The sequence below is a fragment of the Hyaena hyaena genome, unplaced genomic scaffold (assembly GCF_003009895.1).
Source record: "Hyaena hyaena isolate Hyena2069 unplaced genomic scaffold, ASM300989v1 scaffold_19, whole genome shotgun sequence".
In the NCBI taxonomy this organism is placed as follows: domain Eukaryota; kingdom Metazoa; phylum Chordata; class Mammalia; order Carnivora; family Hyaenidae; genus Hyaena; species Hyaena hyaena.
In genome coordinates this window covers 690,862-708,798 of record NW_024080651.1, presented here as the reverse complement: position 1 = coordinate 708,798, position 17,937 = coordinate 690,862, and the positions used below count along the sequence as shown (strand labels likewise).

Genomic DNA, 17,937 nt, shown 5'->3' with positions numbered 1-17,937 from the left:
AAAACACCCCCCCCCCCCGAAACACACACACAAAAAGACAACTACTTCAAAAGCCTCCCTGACATGGATTCCCCACTGTGACCCACTCCCGTGTGCAGACTGTGAACATAAAATCAGGCTTGGGGGGCGAGCTCACAGGGGCCAGGCTGGGGCCCTTCTCCTGCAAAACGACAATCTCTGTGCAGAGTCCAGTGGATTCACGTGGCCAAAATGTATTTAAAAGCAACAGGAAAACCCAGGGCTGGACGAGCTGGGTGCTGTCGTGGTCAAAGTCAGGGGAGATGAGAGGAAACCGTACGGCGGATGACTGCCAGCAAAACGGGGTGTCAGAGGCAGAGTGGAGTGGCCCCCGAATTCCAGGATGGAATAGCTGTGGGGTGCCTGAGTGGTTCAACAAGGTAAGAGTCTGACTCTTGATTTCGGCTCAGGTCACGATCTCATGGTTCGTGAGTTCAAGCCCCGCGTCGGGCTCTTCACTGTCAGCGCAGAGCCTGCCTGGGATTCTCTCTCTCTGCCCCTTCCCCCATCTCTCTCTCTCTCTCAAAATAAATAAATACATTTTTAAAAATATGGAAGAGCTTTATCATCTTACTCTTACTGCAGAAATAAACTGTATATCAGTGGTTCTTAGACAGGCGGGGAGGTCCCGGGGCCAGCAGCATCAACATCCCCTGGGAGGCTGTGCGGAATACAGACTCCCAGGCCCTGCCCCAGCCCTGCTGAATCAGCACCTCTGTGGGGAGCCCCTAGCAGTGTGTGTGTGTGTGTGTGTGTGTGTGTGTGTGTGTGTGTGTAACAGCTTGATTAAGGTATAATTGACAAGAAATAAACTATTCCTCTTTAAAAGGTATAGAGGCTCCTTGGAGAGCGCCTGGGTAGCTCAGTCAGTTGAACATCCAACTTCGGCTCAGGTCAGGATCTCACCGTTCACGGGTTCGAGCCCCACGTTGGGCTCTGTGCTGACAGCTCAGAGCCTGGAGCCTGTTTTGGACTCTGTGTCTCCCTCTCTCCTCTCCCCCGACTCACTCTCTTTCTGTCTCTTTCTCAAAACTAAACATTAAAAATTTTTTTAATAAAAATAAAGAAATAAATAAAAGGTATAACTTGATAAGCTTTGATGCCTACACGTATGAAACTCTTCCCACAATGAAGACAATAAACATATCACCGCGCAAAAGTTTCCTTTTATAAATCCTGTCCCCTCCTCCTGCCCACACCCAGGGCCCGGGCAGCCACTGTCCCATATGCTGCCACTGTGAGTTAGTTTGCAAGTCTTAGAGTCTCACATACATGGGCTCATACAGTTACTCCTTCATCTGAGATCTTTCACTCAGCGTAATTATTTTGTGAGCCGTCATGTTCTTGGATATACCAGTCACTCGTTCACTTTCACTGCTGACTAATACACTACCTTTATGGGTACCTCACACCCCTTCACCTGTTATTAGACATGTGGGTAGTTGCTAGGTTTCGGCTGTTACAAAGAAAACTGCTATGACCTGTCGCATAGAAACCTTTGTCTGGACACGCACCTGTATTTTCCCACATAAATACTCGGGAGTAGACTAGTGTATCATAGAGAAGGTATGTGTGTGTGACTTTTTTAAGAAAATGGTTTCCCAAAAATACAAATCAAAACCACAATGAGATACCACCTCACACCCATCAGAATGGCTAACATTAACATCTCAGGCAACAACAGATGTTGGTGAGGATGCGGACAAAGAGGATCTCTTTTTCATGGCTGGTGGGAATGCAAACTGGTGCAGCCACTCTGGAAAACAGTATGGAGGTTCCTCAAAAAAATTAAAAATAGAACGACCCTATGACCCAGCAACTATACCACTAGGTATTTATCCAGGGGTTACAGACGTGCTGTTTCGAAGGGGCGTATGCACCCCAATATTTTTAGCAGCAATATTGACAAGAGCCAAAGTATGGAAAGAGCCCAAATGTCCGTCAATGAATGAATGGATAAAGAAGGTGTGGTGTATATATACAATGGAGTATTACCCGGCAATCAAAAAGGATGAAATCTTGCCATTTGCAACTATGTGGATGAACTAGAGGGTATTATGCTGAGTGAAATTAGTCAGAGAAAGACAAATATCATATGACTTCACTCAAATGAGGACTTTAAGATACAAAATAGATGAACATAAGGGAAGGGAAGCAAAAATAATATACAAACAGGGAGGGAGACAAAAACATAAGAGACTCCTAAATATGGAGAAAAAACAGAGTGTTGCTGGAGGGGTTGTGGGAGGGGGGCTGGGCTACATGGGTAAGGGGCATTAAGGAATCTACTCCTGAAATCATCGTTGCACCATATGCTAACTAGCTTGGATGTAAATTTAAAAACAATAAATTAAAAGAAAAGAAACTGTTTTCCCAAACGGGTGTACCATCTTCCACCCCCACCAGCAGGGTGTGAGAATCCCAGCTGCCCCCAGTTCCCACCAGCACTTGGTGTGATCAGTCTTTTAAAAGGCAGACAATTCAGTGATCGTGTAGGGGTACGGCACCACGGTTTGACTGTGAATTTCTCTCATGATTAATGATGTGGAGCATATGTTCATGTGTGTTATCGACCATGCACGTGTCTTCTTTGGCAAAGCATATGTTGAAATCTTTTGCCCGCCTTCTTTGTCAGGTTGTATTTACGAGTTTAGAGAGTCGTCTCTATGGTCTGGACTCAAAACTTCATCAGATATGTGATTTGAAAATATTTTTTCCCAGCCTGTGGCTTATATTTTCATATTAATAGTGTCTTTCAAAGAGTGGAAGTTCTTGGGGGTGCCTGAGGGGCTCAGTTGGTTCAGCATCCGACTCTTTTTTTTTTTTCTGAGAGAGAGAGACAGTGTGAGCAGGGGAGGGTCAGAGAGAGAGGGAGACACAGAATCTGAAACAGGCTCCAGGTTCTGAGCTAGCTGTCAGTACAAAGCTCAACGTAGGGCTTGAACCCACGAACCGTGAGATCATGACCTGAGCCAAAGTCGAATGCTTAACCGACTGAGCCACCCAGGCGCCCTCTGCATCTGACTCGATTTCAGCTCCAGTCATGATCTCACGGTTTGTGGGTTCGAGCCCCGCATCTGGCTCTGTGCTGACAGTAAGGAGCCTGCTTGGGATTCTCTCCCCTGCTCACAAATTCTCTCTCTCTTTCCCAAAATAAATAAATAAACTTTTTTTTTTTTTAAAGCAGAAGTTCTTAATTTTGACGAAATACCGTTTATCTATTTGTCCTTTTATAACGTGCGCATTTGGTGTCCCATCTAAAAAACTTTCACCCAAAACAAAGTTAGGGAAAATTTCCCCTTGTTTTCTTGTAGAAATTTCGTGGTTTTAAGTTTTACATGTGGGCCTATACACCAGTCTCTGTTAATTTCTGTATGGTATGAGTTTGTGGGTTGAAATTCATTCTTGACCCGAGGATACCCCATTACTCCAGCACCATTTCTTTCCCAGATCATATCTTTGTTGAAAGGCTTTGGCATGGAAATTATCTACCCTCCTTGACATGGTGAGCTCCTATTCATTCCTCAAAACCCAGTCAAATGTGGCCCTAGCTAAGAAGCCTTCTCTATCTGACGCCAAGTAGCTCTTTCAACTAGGCTTAGTGCCCACAGCCTCTTGGGCAGCCCCTGCCATGGTTATACCCCACATGACTGCATCAACACCCACGTCCAGCTCTCCTGATGGAGTACAATTTCCTGGAAGGAGACCATAACCCCAGCACTTAGCGCAGGCCTGGCACGGAAGCTGGGGTGTGTTAGTGAGGTGGGGAGTGACTCGATAAACAATAGTTAAGGTATAAACAGAAGAATAAAAGGCTAAACACACAAGGACACACCTTGCTTTTCCTACGTGAGTACCACCTCTCAAAGTCTGCTCCCAGACCGAGTCTCCTGGGAAGCCGTCTCTGACCGCACCCAACCACACAAATCACCAGTAATCTTTCCTCAGAGAACCTGATCGAGTGACTTAGGCCCCGCCCTGTGCAGGTACTTGACGCACATTGTTATATTGGATCTTTGCCACACGGCTTGATGAGGCCGACACCACTGTTAGCATTATTGTACCGAAGAAGACACAGACGTTCCGAGAGGCTCGGCTCCATGCCTGAGATCACGTATCTAATAAATGCCAGGGCCGGGGTCTGAGGTGAGAGCCCACACTCCTACCTCTCTGTGTCCCACCTCTTACTTCCTTTCACGTGTACGAGTCTCAGTTACCTTACAAGCCCAGGCCCACCCACTATGAGCAGCCCTTGCCAGCCCCACCCACAAAGGAGAAGAGTTGCCCAGGGAACCCTCCATCACCCTCGCATCCTGTGTCCCCTGGTCAAGGGGACACAGACGTGCACACACACACACACACACACACACACACACACACACAGGCCTGCTAGAAGGACCCTCTCCTTACCCTAGGCCACACGCCCATGCTGAAGGAGTTGCTGTTGGCCAGCTGCTGGAGGTCCAGCTCTGTCCTGGAAGCAGAGAAGGGACGCGAAGTAAGGGAAGGGCCGCCCTCACCAGTGACCTGGCCAAGTGTGTGGTCATCATGGCACAGGGCTCCACACCACGGCCCAGACGGCCCCCGTGCCTGCCCCAGGCCCATTTCTGGAATATTCCCCACCCACTGCCCTTCTGTGGCTCTTTCCTAAGCGTTTCTCTGGCACAGAACACCACAAATCGAACCGAGGGAGTGGGTTCTCACCCTTTAGTGGGTGCTAATCAGCTGTGTGAACTTGCTCGGGGGTAATCTATAAAAGAGCCGGTTTAGATGAGTCCTTGCCGTCTGCTGAGTTCTGAGACACTGGCTCCATCACTCACCTGAGATCCAGGTCTAACCCAGCTAGCATCTGGGAGAAAACCTCAAAGTTGCCTTCCCCTTCCGGCTGCCGGGCCACGTGACTCTTCTCCAAAAGCATTGTCTGCAAACGGGGGTGGGTGGGACATGGTCAGCCTGGTGGCCGGCTACCCAGAGGCCCCTGTCAGGGCACCCCATCCCCACCCCAAGGCACTCGTTGGATCAACGGCTCAGGTCCACACTCTGCCAGACACCTCCGTATCAGAACTGCTCAGTCCTCTCTCCCATTGATTCCGAGCCTGTCCAGGGACTCAACTCCTGCAATGGATCCATTCCGATTAAAGGCAGTAACAATTAAACAGAGCCACTCTCCAACATATTGCTATTTAACAGAAGCTTACCAACCTGACCCAAGTGGTGATTGATGGTAGAATTGCTGGGCAGGGACAGAAGAGGGATATATTTGGCACCGATGAGTTTTGCTTGAGTCTGGACATTATCCCAGCTCAGCGTGCAAACAACCCTTCTAATAGCCTAATCCTATTTTCTGCTCAGACAGCCTGTTTGAGGTGCAGAGAAGTGGCACGGGTGATTTTAGAGATAGTGGAACAAACAGCCCATGTGTTGGTTACGCGCGGATGGACGCAGAAGGCCAGGGAGCGTCTGTTTAATTTCAGCTTACGCTTTTAAGACCAAGCTAACGAGCGGCTGAGTTATATATTTACTCATGAATATCTCATCCCTGTGACATTCGGAGGCGCAGGCGGGCCGGCGAGGCCCCGGGGCACTGAGTGCACCGGGGAGGAGGTGACCCCCCCCCCCACCAGGAGAGCCACCACCACTTAGACATGTCCTGGGGTTCCAGGTGAATGTGCGGCCTCTGCTGAGGGTGCCTGGGGATGCTGCAGCAGCAAGAGCGCCCTCTCTCCCATCGGAGCACTCACCTGGAGCTGAGCGGCCGTAACTCGCCCTGTGGCATTGAAATCCAGCGACATCACCATGGCAAACCGGCTGGCATTGCAGCTATGGCCGGTGCACACAGAGCCAAAAGCCCGGAGGACAGTGAAGGTCGCTCGGATCTTCTCCACTGTTGGGGGGGGAGGGGCATGGGGCAGCAGTCACCTGTGGTCCCGGAGCTGCCCCCACGTCTCAGATGACCACCTTCCCCACGGGCACCTGCACCCATCCAAGCCCATGTGGCCCCAAAGCTCCTCGCCACCCCCCAACGCTCCTCGCCACCCCCCAACTCAGCACCAGACCACACACATTTTGCTGCTGCCCTGGCTGTGCACTGCACACAGGGTGCAGGGGGAGGGAGACTAAGTCAAGGGGAGACACGCAGGGTCAGGACTGATACAGTCCAACGATAGGGGCCTCCTGGGCCTGATGAGAGAGGGCAGGGCATTAACATTCTCAGACCGGCTCTGCGGGAGCTCACAGGGTAGCAGCAGCCTTGAAAAGCCCTGCACTCTCTCCACAACTATTTATTAGGCACCTACTATGTGCCAAGCACTGGGTGCTGGATACAACCTATCCTGACTCCCACTCTCAAACACACGCACTCACAGCAGAGCTACGTCTGGGGAGACCCAAGACTGATGCCTCTCCCTGCCGTATCCCCAGGCCCTCCCATGGGTCCGGTGGACAGTAGGTGATCAACAAAGCTCTAGAACAACCCCAGCGAAGCAGAAGCACACCTAGTAGTTAAGGGAATTTGAATATTGGCACTGCCTTTGCTAGTTACCTCATTTGGAGCAAATCAAGTAACCTCTCTATGCCTCAGATACCCTATCCTAAGATGGGAATAATGACAGAACCTACCTCATGTGCTAGTCAGGAGGACTAAAAGATTTTAATAATGTAAGGTGCTTAGTACCCGTTCCAAATGTGGGGCTCTATAAAGCACAGATATGCCAAAACCGCACGAAGAGATCATGGTATATCTATGGTATTAAATTTTCACAGCATGTGGGGTGGGGGGGTGTCTGAAAAGGCTCTTCAGGGCTGCAAAAATGAAAGAAACATTAAGAACACGGGCCCAGGGGTTATAGCTCTGGAGCCAGATTGTCTGGTTTGGACGCTCAGCTTCAGGATGCATTAGATGTGTGGCTTGGGGCAAGCAAGTTAACCTCCCGGAGTCTTAATGTCCTCATCTATAGTATTTGAATAATAATAATATCTACCTTAGAGAGCTGTTTTAAATAATAAATGAGTTAATATGCTTGGAATAGGGCCCGGCATGTAAGTCTTCAGCAAATGTTTATGACAGTTATTATTAATATTATTGTTATTATTATTAATCGGCACTCTTTAAAGCCTAGTTCAAACATCGTTTAGTTTTTTAAGCTTTATTTCTTTATTCTGAGAAAGAGAGGGAGGGAGAGCAGGAGACGGGGGCAGGGAGAAAGAGGGAGAGAGAGAATCCCAAGCCCGCTCCGCTCTGTAAAAGCACGGAGCCCGACGTGGAGCTCAGACTCACGAATGGCGTGATCATGACCTGAGCCGAAATCAAGAGTCGACGCTTAAGTGACTGAGTCACCCAGACAAACATCATGTTTTCAAGGGAGCCCCCACCCTCCTCTCCTCTGAGCTGCCCGTGACTCTTTCCTAGCCAACTCTGCCAGCGCTGTGTGCAGAGCACTGGAGTTTGGCAGATGTGTGAAGTTCAGTTTCCCTTCTGGCTGTCAGCTCATGAGGATGAGCATGGGCCCTGCCCTCCTGTCTTTACTTACTGGGTCCTCTGTACAGTTCAGCAGGTCGTGCACTGCACAAGGACACCATATCGAAGGGGCACACTGTGTACATCACACAGTTACAGGTGTGTCTATTTGTTAGGATGATTTCCCAGAACATGGCAGTCAAGTGTCTGGTTCTAACAACATCAGTGGATGATACTGTTCTGCAGAGAGCTGTGAACATCTTGAGGAAGGAGTACCTTTGTTTAATTTGCACAGACATGTCCAATGGACTGTGGTAGCCCTGCCTAGAAGGAAGCAAGCATGGAGCCTGCATGTGGGTGCTCAGTGAGTGCTGGCAGAACGGACATAAGGAGGAGCAACCAAGCATCCCCTCCCAGTCTCCCCACCCTCGCCCACAACCCACCCCCGGCCCACGTCACCCGGAGAGCACTGTACCTGAGACCCGGCCATCCACACTGCCTGCCATCGCCACCAGGTGCTCCAGGACCTGCTCGCAGCATGTGGTCTTCCCAGCACCACTGCGGCCCAGGGCCACGATGCTCTGGTCTCTCCGCTGGCTCAGGAGCGCCCAGTAGGCCCGCTGGGCCAGGGAGCCAAGGTGAGCTGGCAGGCCATCCCGGCGGCGCCTGGACACCTGCAGGAAGATCATCCTAGGCATCGGTCTTCCCAGCCCAGCCGGTGCCCAGGGAGCACTCCAAGCAGTGCTCAAGCCCAGACCCGTTTCCCTGCCTGTCATCCTACCCCGACTTCATCAGACAAGGCTTGAATTTTACTGGGAAGAGCCCAGCCTCGGGGTCTAGTCCTGCCCCTGGCTCACTGTGGGTCCTCAGACAGGCTTTGAGCCTTCTCTGGACCTGGGTCTCCTCGTTAGCTCCTCGGAGGCTTGTGTGAGCTCATTATTGGAGAGTATGTGCCTGGAGTGAGGCAGTTGGATAAAATGGCAAGATCGATTAGTAATGTCTGCCATGGAACCCGAATGAAGCACGGGGCAGATGATGGTACGTATGCCGTGCGCTGCTGGTCATAACAGTTTTAGGTAATACCTGAGGCCCTCCACTCCACTCACCCATTCATTCATCCCTTCATGTATTAATCATTCAATACAAAGAAAAAATATTACTGGGTGTCTGTTGTGTAGCAGGCACTGTCCCAGGCACAGGGGGCGCAGGGCTACACAAAACGGATAAAGGGAATCACTACCAACCACGAGGTGATACCATTGTATACATATTAGATGGCTAAAACAATGTTTTACATTTTTTGTAACGCTCACTACCAAGATCTAGTGAAGGTACAGAGCGACTGGGGTTCCCACCCTATGCTGGTGGGAAGGAAAGAGTGACAGGGACCTTCATCACACAATCTGGCAATCCCATCCTTAGGGATGGTCCAAGAGAAAGGGGCCTTTATGCCCACATGCACACACACCAAAACCAACGAAAAACCTTCAGTGTCACTGGTTCTCTTGAATATGTATTCAAAGCCACCAAAAACGAGACACAACCCAGAAAACCAGGTTTCCCATATCCCAGAAAACCCCTCTGGCCAGGGCACACTGGGGCCGCTGGTCACCCGACGCATGGATAAACCAGGGCTCACCTACAATGAAAGAACAAACTGCCAATCACAGCTATAATATGGATGAAGGTCAAATGCATCGTGGGAAGCGGAATAAGCCGATTCAAAGGTTACCTGCCATACAACTCCAATTATATGACTTTTTCAGAAAAGGTCAAACTATAGGAACAAAAAAAAAAAAAAAAAAAAACAACAACACAACCCAGATCTGTGGCTGCCATGGGCAGGACCTGGGAGGCAGGCGGGGGACAACCATGGGTCCAGAGGGCTTCTAAGGGCAATGGCATCAGAACAGTCTTGTAACTGACAGCAGAGGCTGGTACACAACTATATGCGTTTGTCAGAAACTTCCAGAACCTTCCGCTATAAAAGGGGTGAATTGAACGGACTGCAAATCATACCTTCATAACTCTGCCTTAAAACAGCCCTGCCTAGGGAGCAGAGCCCGCTTTCTGCTGGGAAGAGACGGATGGGAAATAAAACTGTTTCTAACGGGAGACATTTTCAAGCCATGAGCCTGAATGAGATCACCAAGGAAGGGGTGTGGGGGGATGGGGCACCCGCCTTAGAGAGGCCACGGAGACCCGCAAAGGAGGCTGAGGAAGAGGGGCGGGCGGGACTGGGGCGTCCTGGGGCTCAGGAAGGGAGCGTTTGCAGGAGGGAGGCTTGGCCACGCCACATGCTATCTTGAGGGCCAAGTAAGGGGTAATCAGAGACGTGAACATGGGGCAAATGTGTCTGGCAGCATGGAAAGCCTGGTGACCTTGACCCAAGTCTGCTTAGCATGGCCTTGGGGTGGAAGGGAAGAGGGCAAGTGGAGACACGTGGTCAGCAGAGGGGCACCAAGGTGGGCGGGCAGCTGGCCAGGCTGGACAAGGACGTTGGAAGCGGGGAGTGATAGGTAGGTGACCGCTGGGCCCAGCAAGACCCAACCCGCCCTCTTCGGTGGCTCCTCCCGCAGCCTGCACCTCCTGCCTGGGGCTCAGGGCCGCCTTTCCTGCCCAAGACACCCAGCAGCAATAATGAGTCCCTGTCCTGACACAAAACACAGGCCCCACCCCCCTCACTGGCGGGACACAGCCTAAAGGCATGCGGCAGGTAGAGGGTCCTGGGGTCTGAGCCGGGGAGCCACCCCCTGTTCCGGGAGCACTAAGGTCCAGGGGACGGGCGGTCCCATCTCCTCAGGGGGCCGGGAGGGAAAAGGGAGGATCCTTCAAACCCAGGCCCCTCTGTACACATACAGGTGCACGCGTGCACACGTGCCTTGCTTGTGTGCCCACGTGCGCTGACGGGCACACGCACCCCAGAGCGGCAGTCGCCAGCAGCCCAGAGATGTACCCGTCTATACCCCGCACATCCACACCCATGCTCGCAGCCACGCAGACCTGCACCCCCAGGCACACCCCAGCTCCCAGCCGCTGCCCGGTGGGCGGACTCCCAGGGAGAGGGCTCCCCCACCCCCTGCCCGCCGCAGGTCTCACCAGGTCCCTCTACAAGATGGCACCGCGGGTCTATGCCCCCACCTAGTGGCCGTTTGAGGAACTGGCCGTGACTCAGCCAAAGCGCAGAGAAGGTGGTAGCGGGTGTGGGTGTGGGAAGCTGGATGGTTTGAGGGTTTACAGGGACTTGGGGAATCGCTGAACTCAAATGCTTCCATACAGGGAATGCTCCCACTCCTGCACATTCCAGGCTCTGCAATGGAGGCCTCAATCCAGAAAGGCCGCTGAGAAGCCGGCTTGCTGTGGGGGTCTGTGCTAAATCCCCAACCCACGGGCTTTGAAGGAGCAAGAGTCACCAGCATCCTGGGAGGCTCAGAGGCCTCGGGCTGCAGCAGCAGAAGCAGAGCCCTCACAGCAAGGGGAGGGACGAGTCGGACGGGGAGGGGAGGAGGGGTCTGGGGAGCGACGGAGGGGATGGGGTGGGGCTCCCTGGAGAAGAGACCTCTCAGAGGCAGACTCGGAGCCACTGTCCCTTTTTAAATGCTCTGTAGCATCATCTGGGGGCTATGAATGGATTTGTCCCATGGTACTCCAGAGGGCAAGATGCCCAATGGGCGGATGAGAACGCCGAGGCCAGAGAGGCGTCATGGTTTTTCCAAGGCACTTGGGGGGCACCGGCAGCGCCTTCCCAGTCCTCCCAACAGCACCCAGATAGGACGTTTGACCTCCATCAGGCCTCCCTGCCTCCACCTTTGCCTGCTTTCACCGATCCAGCCAGCCGCCGCGGGGAGCCCTGTCCGGCATCCGAAGACCATCTCGTCCCTCTGCTGAAGGCTCCTAAAAGCCAGCATCACGCTCAGAGCAAAAGCCAGGAACGTCATGACCACGTATAGGACCGGTGTGACCCAGGCCCACCTGTCCTGGCCTCCTCACTGTCTCTTCCTCCACACTCAGCTGCTCTACCCACTGATATCTTTATTACCGGGGGCCTGCCTTCCCCCTCGGGAATGGACCCCCACGTGGGCAAGCTTATCTGTCCCCCTCCCTGCTCTCTCCTCCAGGCCCTGCTTAGAGGAGTCGCTCGGTCTCAGTCAATGGTTCCAAGGGGATCGGGAGGGTCTCCGTCGTGGCTGCAGGCGCTGCCACAAGGTGGCGCTGAGAGATCCCCTTTGCTTTGTCTTGACAAAAACTGGCCATTTCTACACTTGGTAGGAAAAAAAATAACGGAATAACAGAATAGAGGCTTCTGTTTCCCAAAGTATGTGGGTGTCTGGGACTCTCATGCAGAATGGGGTTCGGAGCACAGAAAGGCCGGTGGCCGGGGTTTTATCCCAGCTCTCCCACTTGCTGGACACGAGGGCTGGCCCAGCACAAGTCATCTGTAAAATGGGGCTATCAGAGGCCCCTATCTTTCCAAGTGGTTGTGAGCGTTAGACGAGGTACTATGGAAGGCGCTGGGAGCAGAGCCGGCTGCACAGCTGACATTTCTTCAATACCTTGTCATTATTATCGTCTATGCCGCCCCTGTTTTCTCCATCCATGACTCAAGGTCCCCCTCTATGGAGGGGGGAGCCACGCGGCCCTCGACGCCCCCACAAGACCCACAATACTCCCCCGATCTTTTTATCTGCCCTGAGAGGCAGAGGGGACCCCACCCCACCCGGCGGTGAGCACCCGTCCCCCGCCCTGTTCCCATGATCCCCCTCACCTTGCCTGCAGAGGGCGCCAGGGGGCCCCGGGGCTGGAGGAAGATCAGGTCCGGCCCCGTGAAGGTATGAGGCAGCTGAGCCCGGTAGCGGTTCAGAAGCGTGTTCAGAACACTTGATTCGTTGACACTGACCAGGGACGCCAGGTCCTCAGCCTGGTCCAGCTCAGGGGGGTTTGCCTGTGAAGCATCACACAAAGTGCCCCCTGGTCTCCTGGGCCTCCACACCACACACACACACACACACACACACACACACACACAGCCCTGTGGCCCTCTGCTGGGCCGGTTGTTGGCCACAGACCAGGACAGAACACAAGGGCTCTGGGGAGAGAGAAACACATCCACAGACATGAAATAAATGAAATAAGGACACCTCCGCTCATTTGCCCTTTGCGTATGCTGGGAGCCACCCGTCTCTGTCTCTCTTTTTAGTTTATTTATTTATTTGGAGAGACAGGTGGAGAGAGAGGGAGAGAGAGAGGGAGAGAGAGAGAGAGTCCCAAGCAGGCCTCGCACTGTCAGCGCAGAGCCCGACGCGGGGCTCGATCTCACAAACCGTGAGATCCTGACCTGAGCCGAAACCAAGAGTTGGACGCTTAACCGACCAAGCCCCCCAGGCGCCCCTGCCACCTGTCTCTTCACGCTGGCCCTCCTTGCTGACCTCACTGCCCCGGAAGGGGAGGGATTCCTGAGACAGACCCAGCAAGACTCGGACAGCCTGCTGCATCTCCAACACTGCAAGGAGGATGGGGTTCTAGAGCGGCTGTGGCCGCCTCCCTGGGTCTTGTCAAGGGAGCTCTACACGCGCCCTGTGACCCCCCGATGGCCGAACAGCCCTATTTCTTGACAGCCCATTGTGCATCGATCCCTTGGCAATATGCCCAAACTCTTCTGGAAGCGAGGAATCGTTGCAGCTTCTCCGCGGGGCATCCACTCTAAAAGACTTCCTCCTACTCTTTCCAGCCTCTAGGTGTCTTTAGGGCCTAATGCTCTGCGGTTTAGGCCCAGCCTGAGCTGTCTTGTGGGTCAGTCTCTTTGCGAAGGGCACGGGCCCACTGCAAACTCAACACCTATAGGGAGAGAAGGCCTGAGGCGGGCTGAGTGGAGGAGGAGGAAGATGAACAAGGCCCCCATGGAGCTCCTGGGAGACACATCTTAAGATGTGAGAGGTGGGAAAGGATCAGGACAGGACCCTTTTGCCCTATCATTATACTGTAATGTACGCTCAAAAAGATTTCTGGTGTCCTACAAAAATGATGCAAACCACAATTGGGTTCATCAATCAAAAGAAAGGTTAATCCCCCAAATAACAGCCTGTTGAAACCTAAGCTATAGTTAATGGCAAGCTGCATATTTGGCTCTGAATTCCCTGGCAGCCAGGGTGAAAAGGGAAACACGCCCTGCAGCACGATTTGCAGTGTGCATAAAATGGAAAGCGGTCACATTCTTGGGTCAGGCAGAACTCCCAGTTCTGACAAATGTGTCTGTGAAGGTGCCTTTGCACAGACAACCCTGGGATGGGGGTGGCGGCCTCCTGAAGCGATGCCTCCGGGCGGGCAGTGAGTTCCAAGATCATCTTCCCTACAACTCCCTCCAGGGCACGGAGCCAAAGCGGTCTGTGCAGTCAAGTGCCAGGAAATGCCTTGCAGGGGTGGGGAGAGAAGGTGCGGAGTGGGCAGGGAGGGAGACAGAGTGCTCACCCTATGCACACGCTCCTCGTCCACCTCAGTGACTGTTTTGTCAGCATCAATGCAAAGCCGCACCCTTCCTGCCGGCAGGTCGGCGGTTCCCTCATCCGGCTTCAGCACGGTGGCTGGAGACCCATCCCAGGGCGGGAGAGAGAGAGAGAGAGAGAGAGAGAGAGAGAGAGACAGGCTCTAAGCCGAGAAGCTGGACCAGGGAGCTTAAAGAGGGATCCTAGTTGGGGTCAGAAAGGGACAGTCCTGTCTCCCCTTGGGATCTACTCCCATGGAGGGTTCTGAATGGGGACTCCACACCCCTTGAAGACAGAAGCTGGGGTGGACTCACCTTTTATCAACTGGCACAGTGCATGGGGTGGACACCCTGATGGCTGGGCGCACTGCCCGGGCAACCGCCTCCCCTTCTAGTGCCCGCGACAGACATCACTAATCAATCACGCTTCCCCCCTGTCTTCTGACGGAGACTCACAACCACTTCTCAGTAGGGTGTGGCCCCAACTAATTGACAAAAGTGGGCTCGGGAGATGAAATCTATTTGCACATTTTCGCTACATTTCCTTGAGGAATGCTGTAGGAACCAAATAATGCTTAGTGCATTAATGAATTTGTTAAATAATTAATTACCAAGGCATAAATGCTTTTGGAAAACAGCACCCAGTAGACCAGCTGTCAGAGATGAAATGACACTCAACTGTTCTCACACTCCACAGACTCCCATCCTAGACTTGGCTGTTCCAACATTATTTTTTTTTTTAATGTTTATTTATTTTTGAGAGAGAGAGAGAGACAGAGCACAAGTCGGGGAAGGGCAGAGAGAGAGGGAGACACAGAATCTGAAACGGGTTCCAGGCTCTGAGCTGTCAGCACAGAGCCCGACGCGGGGCTCAAACCCACGGACTGTGAGATCACAGTCCTGAGCCGAAGTCGGACGCTTAACCGACTGAGCCACCCAGACTTCCCATAGACTCCGCATGCCCCTCACCCTTCCCCCCGACTGTGATCTGGCAAATATGGGTAGCAACTGAGGGCACGTGGGAAGAAAATACTTAGACCCCCCCCCCAGATGTGCTAACACCCCTAATTACCAAGAGTAAATCCATCCTTCTGAACCAGCCACACTTTCTCTGCCTCGTACCATCTGTCCTCAGGAGCCTGAGAGCAAAGATCACATGACATGAATCTGATGATCCAAAAGAGGACACTGCCCTCCCTCCACCCCCACCCCCTCACCCCACCCCCTTGTCAGGAGTGAGCCCTTTGCATGGGAGTTTCTCACAGTGCGGTCTGGGACCGCTGAAATCAGAACTTCCCCAAGGGAGAGCAGGCGGGGTGGTGATTACTTAAATGCAGATGATGTGGCCCCACCCTGGTCCCCGGAAGGGAAACTCCAAGGTGGGGCCGGGGAATCTGCATTTTGAGCAATTTGCTCTTTGTGCAGCCCCCAGGTTGAGAGCTGCCATGCGGCTCTGTGAGTGAGCTCAGCCACCAGAGGACACCTCACAGTCTTGGTGCCTCCCTCACGCCATGGAGAATCTTACCCCGGGATGGGTGAGTGCAGTGGGGACCTCAAGGTCCCCACGCATCGAGGAGGAAGTGCTCTGTCCTCTTCTGAGGTGGTCATCCGTGTCTGACTCCCAGTCCCTCTCCTGTCCCCGCCTCTTTCACCCCCAGGGGCAACTCTTTCCCACCAGTCCCTCTCCGAAGGGTCCCTCCTGCCCCTCCCCCACTCCGGGGGCTGAAGCCCCTCACCTGATCCGAGTCTTCGCTCTGTCCCGCTTTGTTCCCCTCCTGCAGGGCCGGCCCCTCTTCACTCTCCTTCCGACTTGGAGGACATTCCGCGTGGCTTTCCAGAGCAGGGGGTCTGGCTCTTTCCAGCTCCATCGCCAGGGTCTCTGCCCCGTCATCCGCTCCCGCACGGGGCTCCCGGGCTTTCTGTCCTCTGCTGGCTGGCTGGCCCTCCTTCCCAGCCGCCGCTGGGTTCTCCCTGCGCGCACCCACCTCCTTGGGGGCTTCACAGCCCTTCCCTGCATTCCCCCCAGCTTGCGCTGCCTCCCCAGACTCACTCTGAGGTCGCCCTTCCTTTCCTCCCTCGGCCTGGGGCTCACTTGCCTTCTCCTCTCTGACAGCTTCCCCCTCCTGCCCCGGCTTCCCTCGAACTTTGCTCATCTTCTCCGCCTTGACCTGAGGTTCCTTTGTCTTCTCCGCCTTACTCAGCAGTGAACCTTCTTTATCCTTCTTGCTCTGGGGACCGTCCCATTTGCCCCTGCTGCCCAGGGAGACTCCCCACTTTCTCACCCGGATCTGGGCCCCAGGGCCCTTGCCTTCACCCCCCGCATCCTTGGGGAGAGTCCCCTTCGCCATCTTGCTTGGGGGGTCCCCTGCTCCCTTCTCCGCCAGAACCGACCTTTCCCCTTCGTCCGGCCCCTCCCTGCCCTGGAGCTCACCCCCTTTCAGCCCTTTGGCCTGGGGGTCCCTGCCCCCTTTCCCCACCACGCCTTGTGTTCCTGGGCCCACAACACCCTCGGGCTGGGTCTTCTCAGCCTTGGGGGCTGCGTCCTTAGTGACGGCCTGGGGGCCACGAGGAGTCCCTGGAGTCCCCCCCTTGTTTACCCCTCCAGGGTCTGTGGCTGGGGGCGGGGTCTTACAGGTGGGGGCGTCCCGGGGCTGGGTCCCCTGTTCCGGCTTGGCTGAGTCCGGGTCCAGCTTGGCCACCATCAGCAGCACGTCACCTCTCCTCACACCTCTCTTGAAGGGCAGGGGTTTTTTGGCTGGGGTCCCACCGGGGCCCGACTCCTGGGGCTTCTCGCCATTGATGCTGGTCATCAGCACGGGGTCCGTGGGGCTGGCCTGCTGGCCCTGCTTGCCCGGAACGTTGGAGTTCTGCGGAGAGCTCGGCTGGCTGCCTTGCGGGGTTTGCTGGCTTCCAGATTTGGTGTCAATGTTGGGCTTGCTCTTGGGTTGGTCAGCAGAGATTTCTGGGGTCTAGGAAAGAGGCCACAACCACACTTAGCGGCTGGCTGACCAGACAGCTTTGTCATTCGCTCACTCGCTCGCTGGCTCACCCGTTCACCCAGCCAGCCGTCCGCCCAAAGACCAGAGACGCCAGGGAGATCTGACAGGCACTGTGCCAGGCAGTGAGCGGACCCCAGCACCCTCAGCCTTGGCCCAGCACAGGAGACCAAGCAGCAGAGTGGAAGGAGGGTGGACTTTGGGGCCCAACAGACTCAAGCGCAGCTTCTCTCACTGCCATTCACTCACTGTGTGGCCTGAGGCAAATTGCTTCCCCTCTCTGAGCCTGTTTCCTTATCAATAAAACGCGTTTCATAATGGCTTACTTCACAGGGTGAGCGTTGGGGTTCATGACAATACACAGAAGCTGAGCCCAGCACCGAGGAAGAGTCCTTGGTAACAGGAGCCCCCTCTGCTCTCATTGTTCCTATTGCTGGTGTCGCTATTTTTGTCGCTGTGATTTCTGCCTTGAGTCTTCCTGCTGGGCCAAGGAGAGGGAAGGAGACCTGTTCTAGCCTTGGTCGGGGTGCTTCCCAGCTGGGTGACTGTGAGCATTATCTAACCTCTCTGAGCCTCGGCTTCCCCTCTGTGCAGGCAGGTGCCGCCTGACCATTCAGATCTGTGGTGGGGTGAGATGTGGAAAAGCACTTGGGAAATCGCAGAGAGCTGAACAGGGTTGTTGCAACATTTACTGCCCAGCAGCACTGCCCGTGCCAGGTAGGGGCCCTGGTTCCTGCCCCCGAGGTCTCCCCCAGACACCCCCAGCTTCCTCCCTCACCTCCACTCCCCAGGGTTCTCCCTCCCACCCCCATCCCCCCTGAGATCCTCCCCCCACTCCCCAAAGTCCTCTCCTCCACTCTCCCCTGAAATCCTCCTTCCCACTCCCCCCCAGAGTCCTCCCCCCACTCTCCCCTGAAGTCCTCCCCCCACTCTCCCCTGAAGTCCTCCCCCCACTCTCCCCTGAAGTCCTCCCCCCACTCTCCCCTGAA

The 17,937-nt window shown here is 54.2% G+C and overlaps 1 protein-coding gene across 1 annotated transcript in view; it reads right to left on the bottom strand.

The window, feature by feature from the left end:
• Nucleotides 1-17,937, bottom strand: part of MYO18B (myosin XVIIIB) — a 244,133-nt gene that overhangs the window by 219,932 nt on the left and 6,264 nt on the right. The window contains exons 3-10 of the mRNA XM_039225943.1: nucleotides 15,689-16,921; nucleotides 15,025-15,091; nucleotides 13,940-14,052; nucleotides 12,240-12,416; nucleotides 7,950-8,148; nucleotides 5,760-5,902; nucleotides 4,839-4,939; nucleotides 4,429-4,492 (exon numbers count right to left, since the gene is read on the bottom strand). Of these exons, the coding sequence (XP_039081874.1) occupies nucleotides 4,429-4,492; nucleotides 4,839-4,939; nucleotides 5,760-5,902; nucleotides 7,950-8,148; nucleotides 12,240-12,416; nucleotides 13,940-14,052; nucleotides 15,025-15,091; nucleotides 15,689-16,921 (2,097 nt within the window). The remainder of the gene's footprint in view (nucleotides 1-4,428; nucleotides 4,493-4,838; nucleotides 4,940-5,759; nucleotides 5,903-7,949; nucleotides 8,149-12,239; nucleotides 12,417-13,939; nucleotides 14,053-15,024; nucleotides 15,092-15,688; nucleotides 16,922-17,937) is intronic.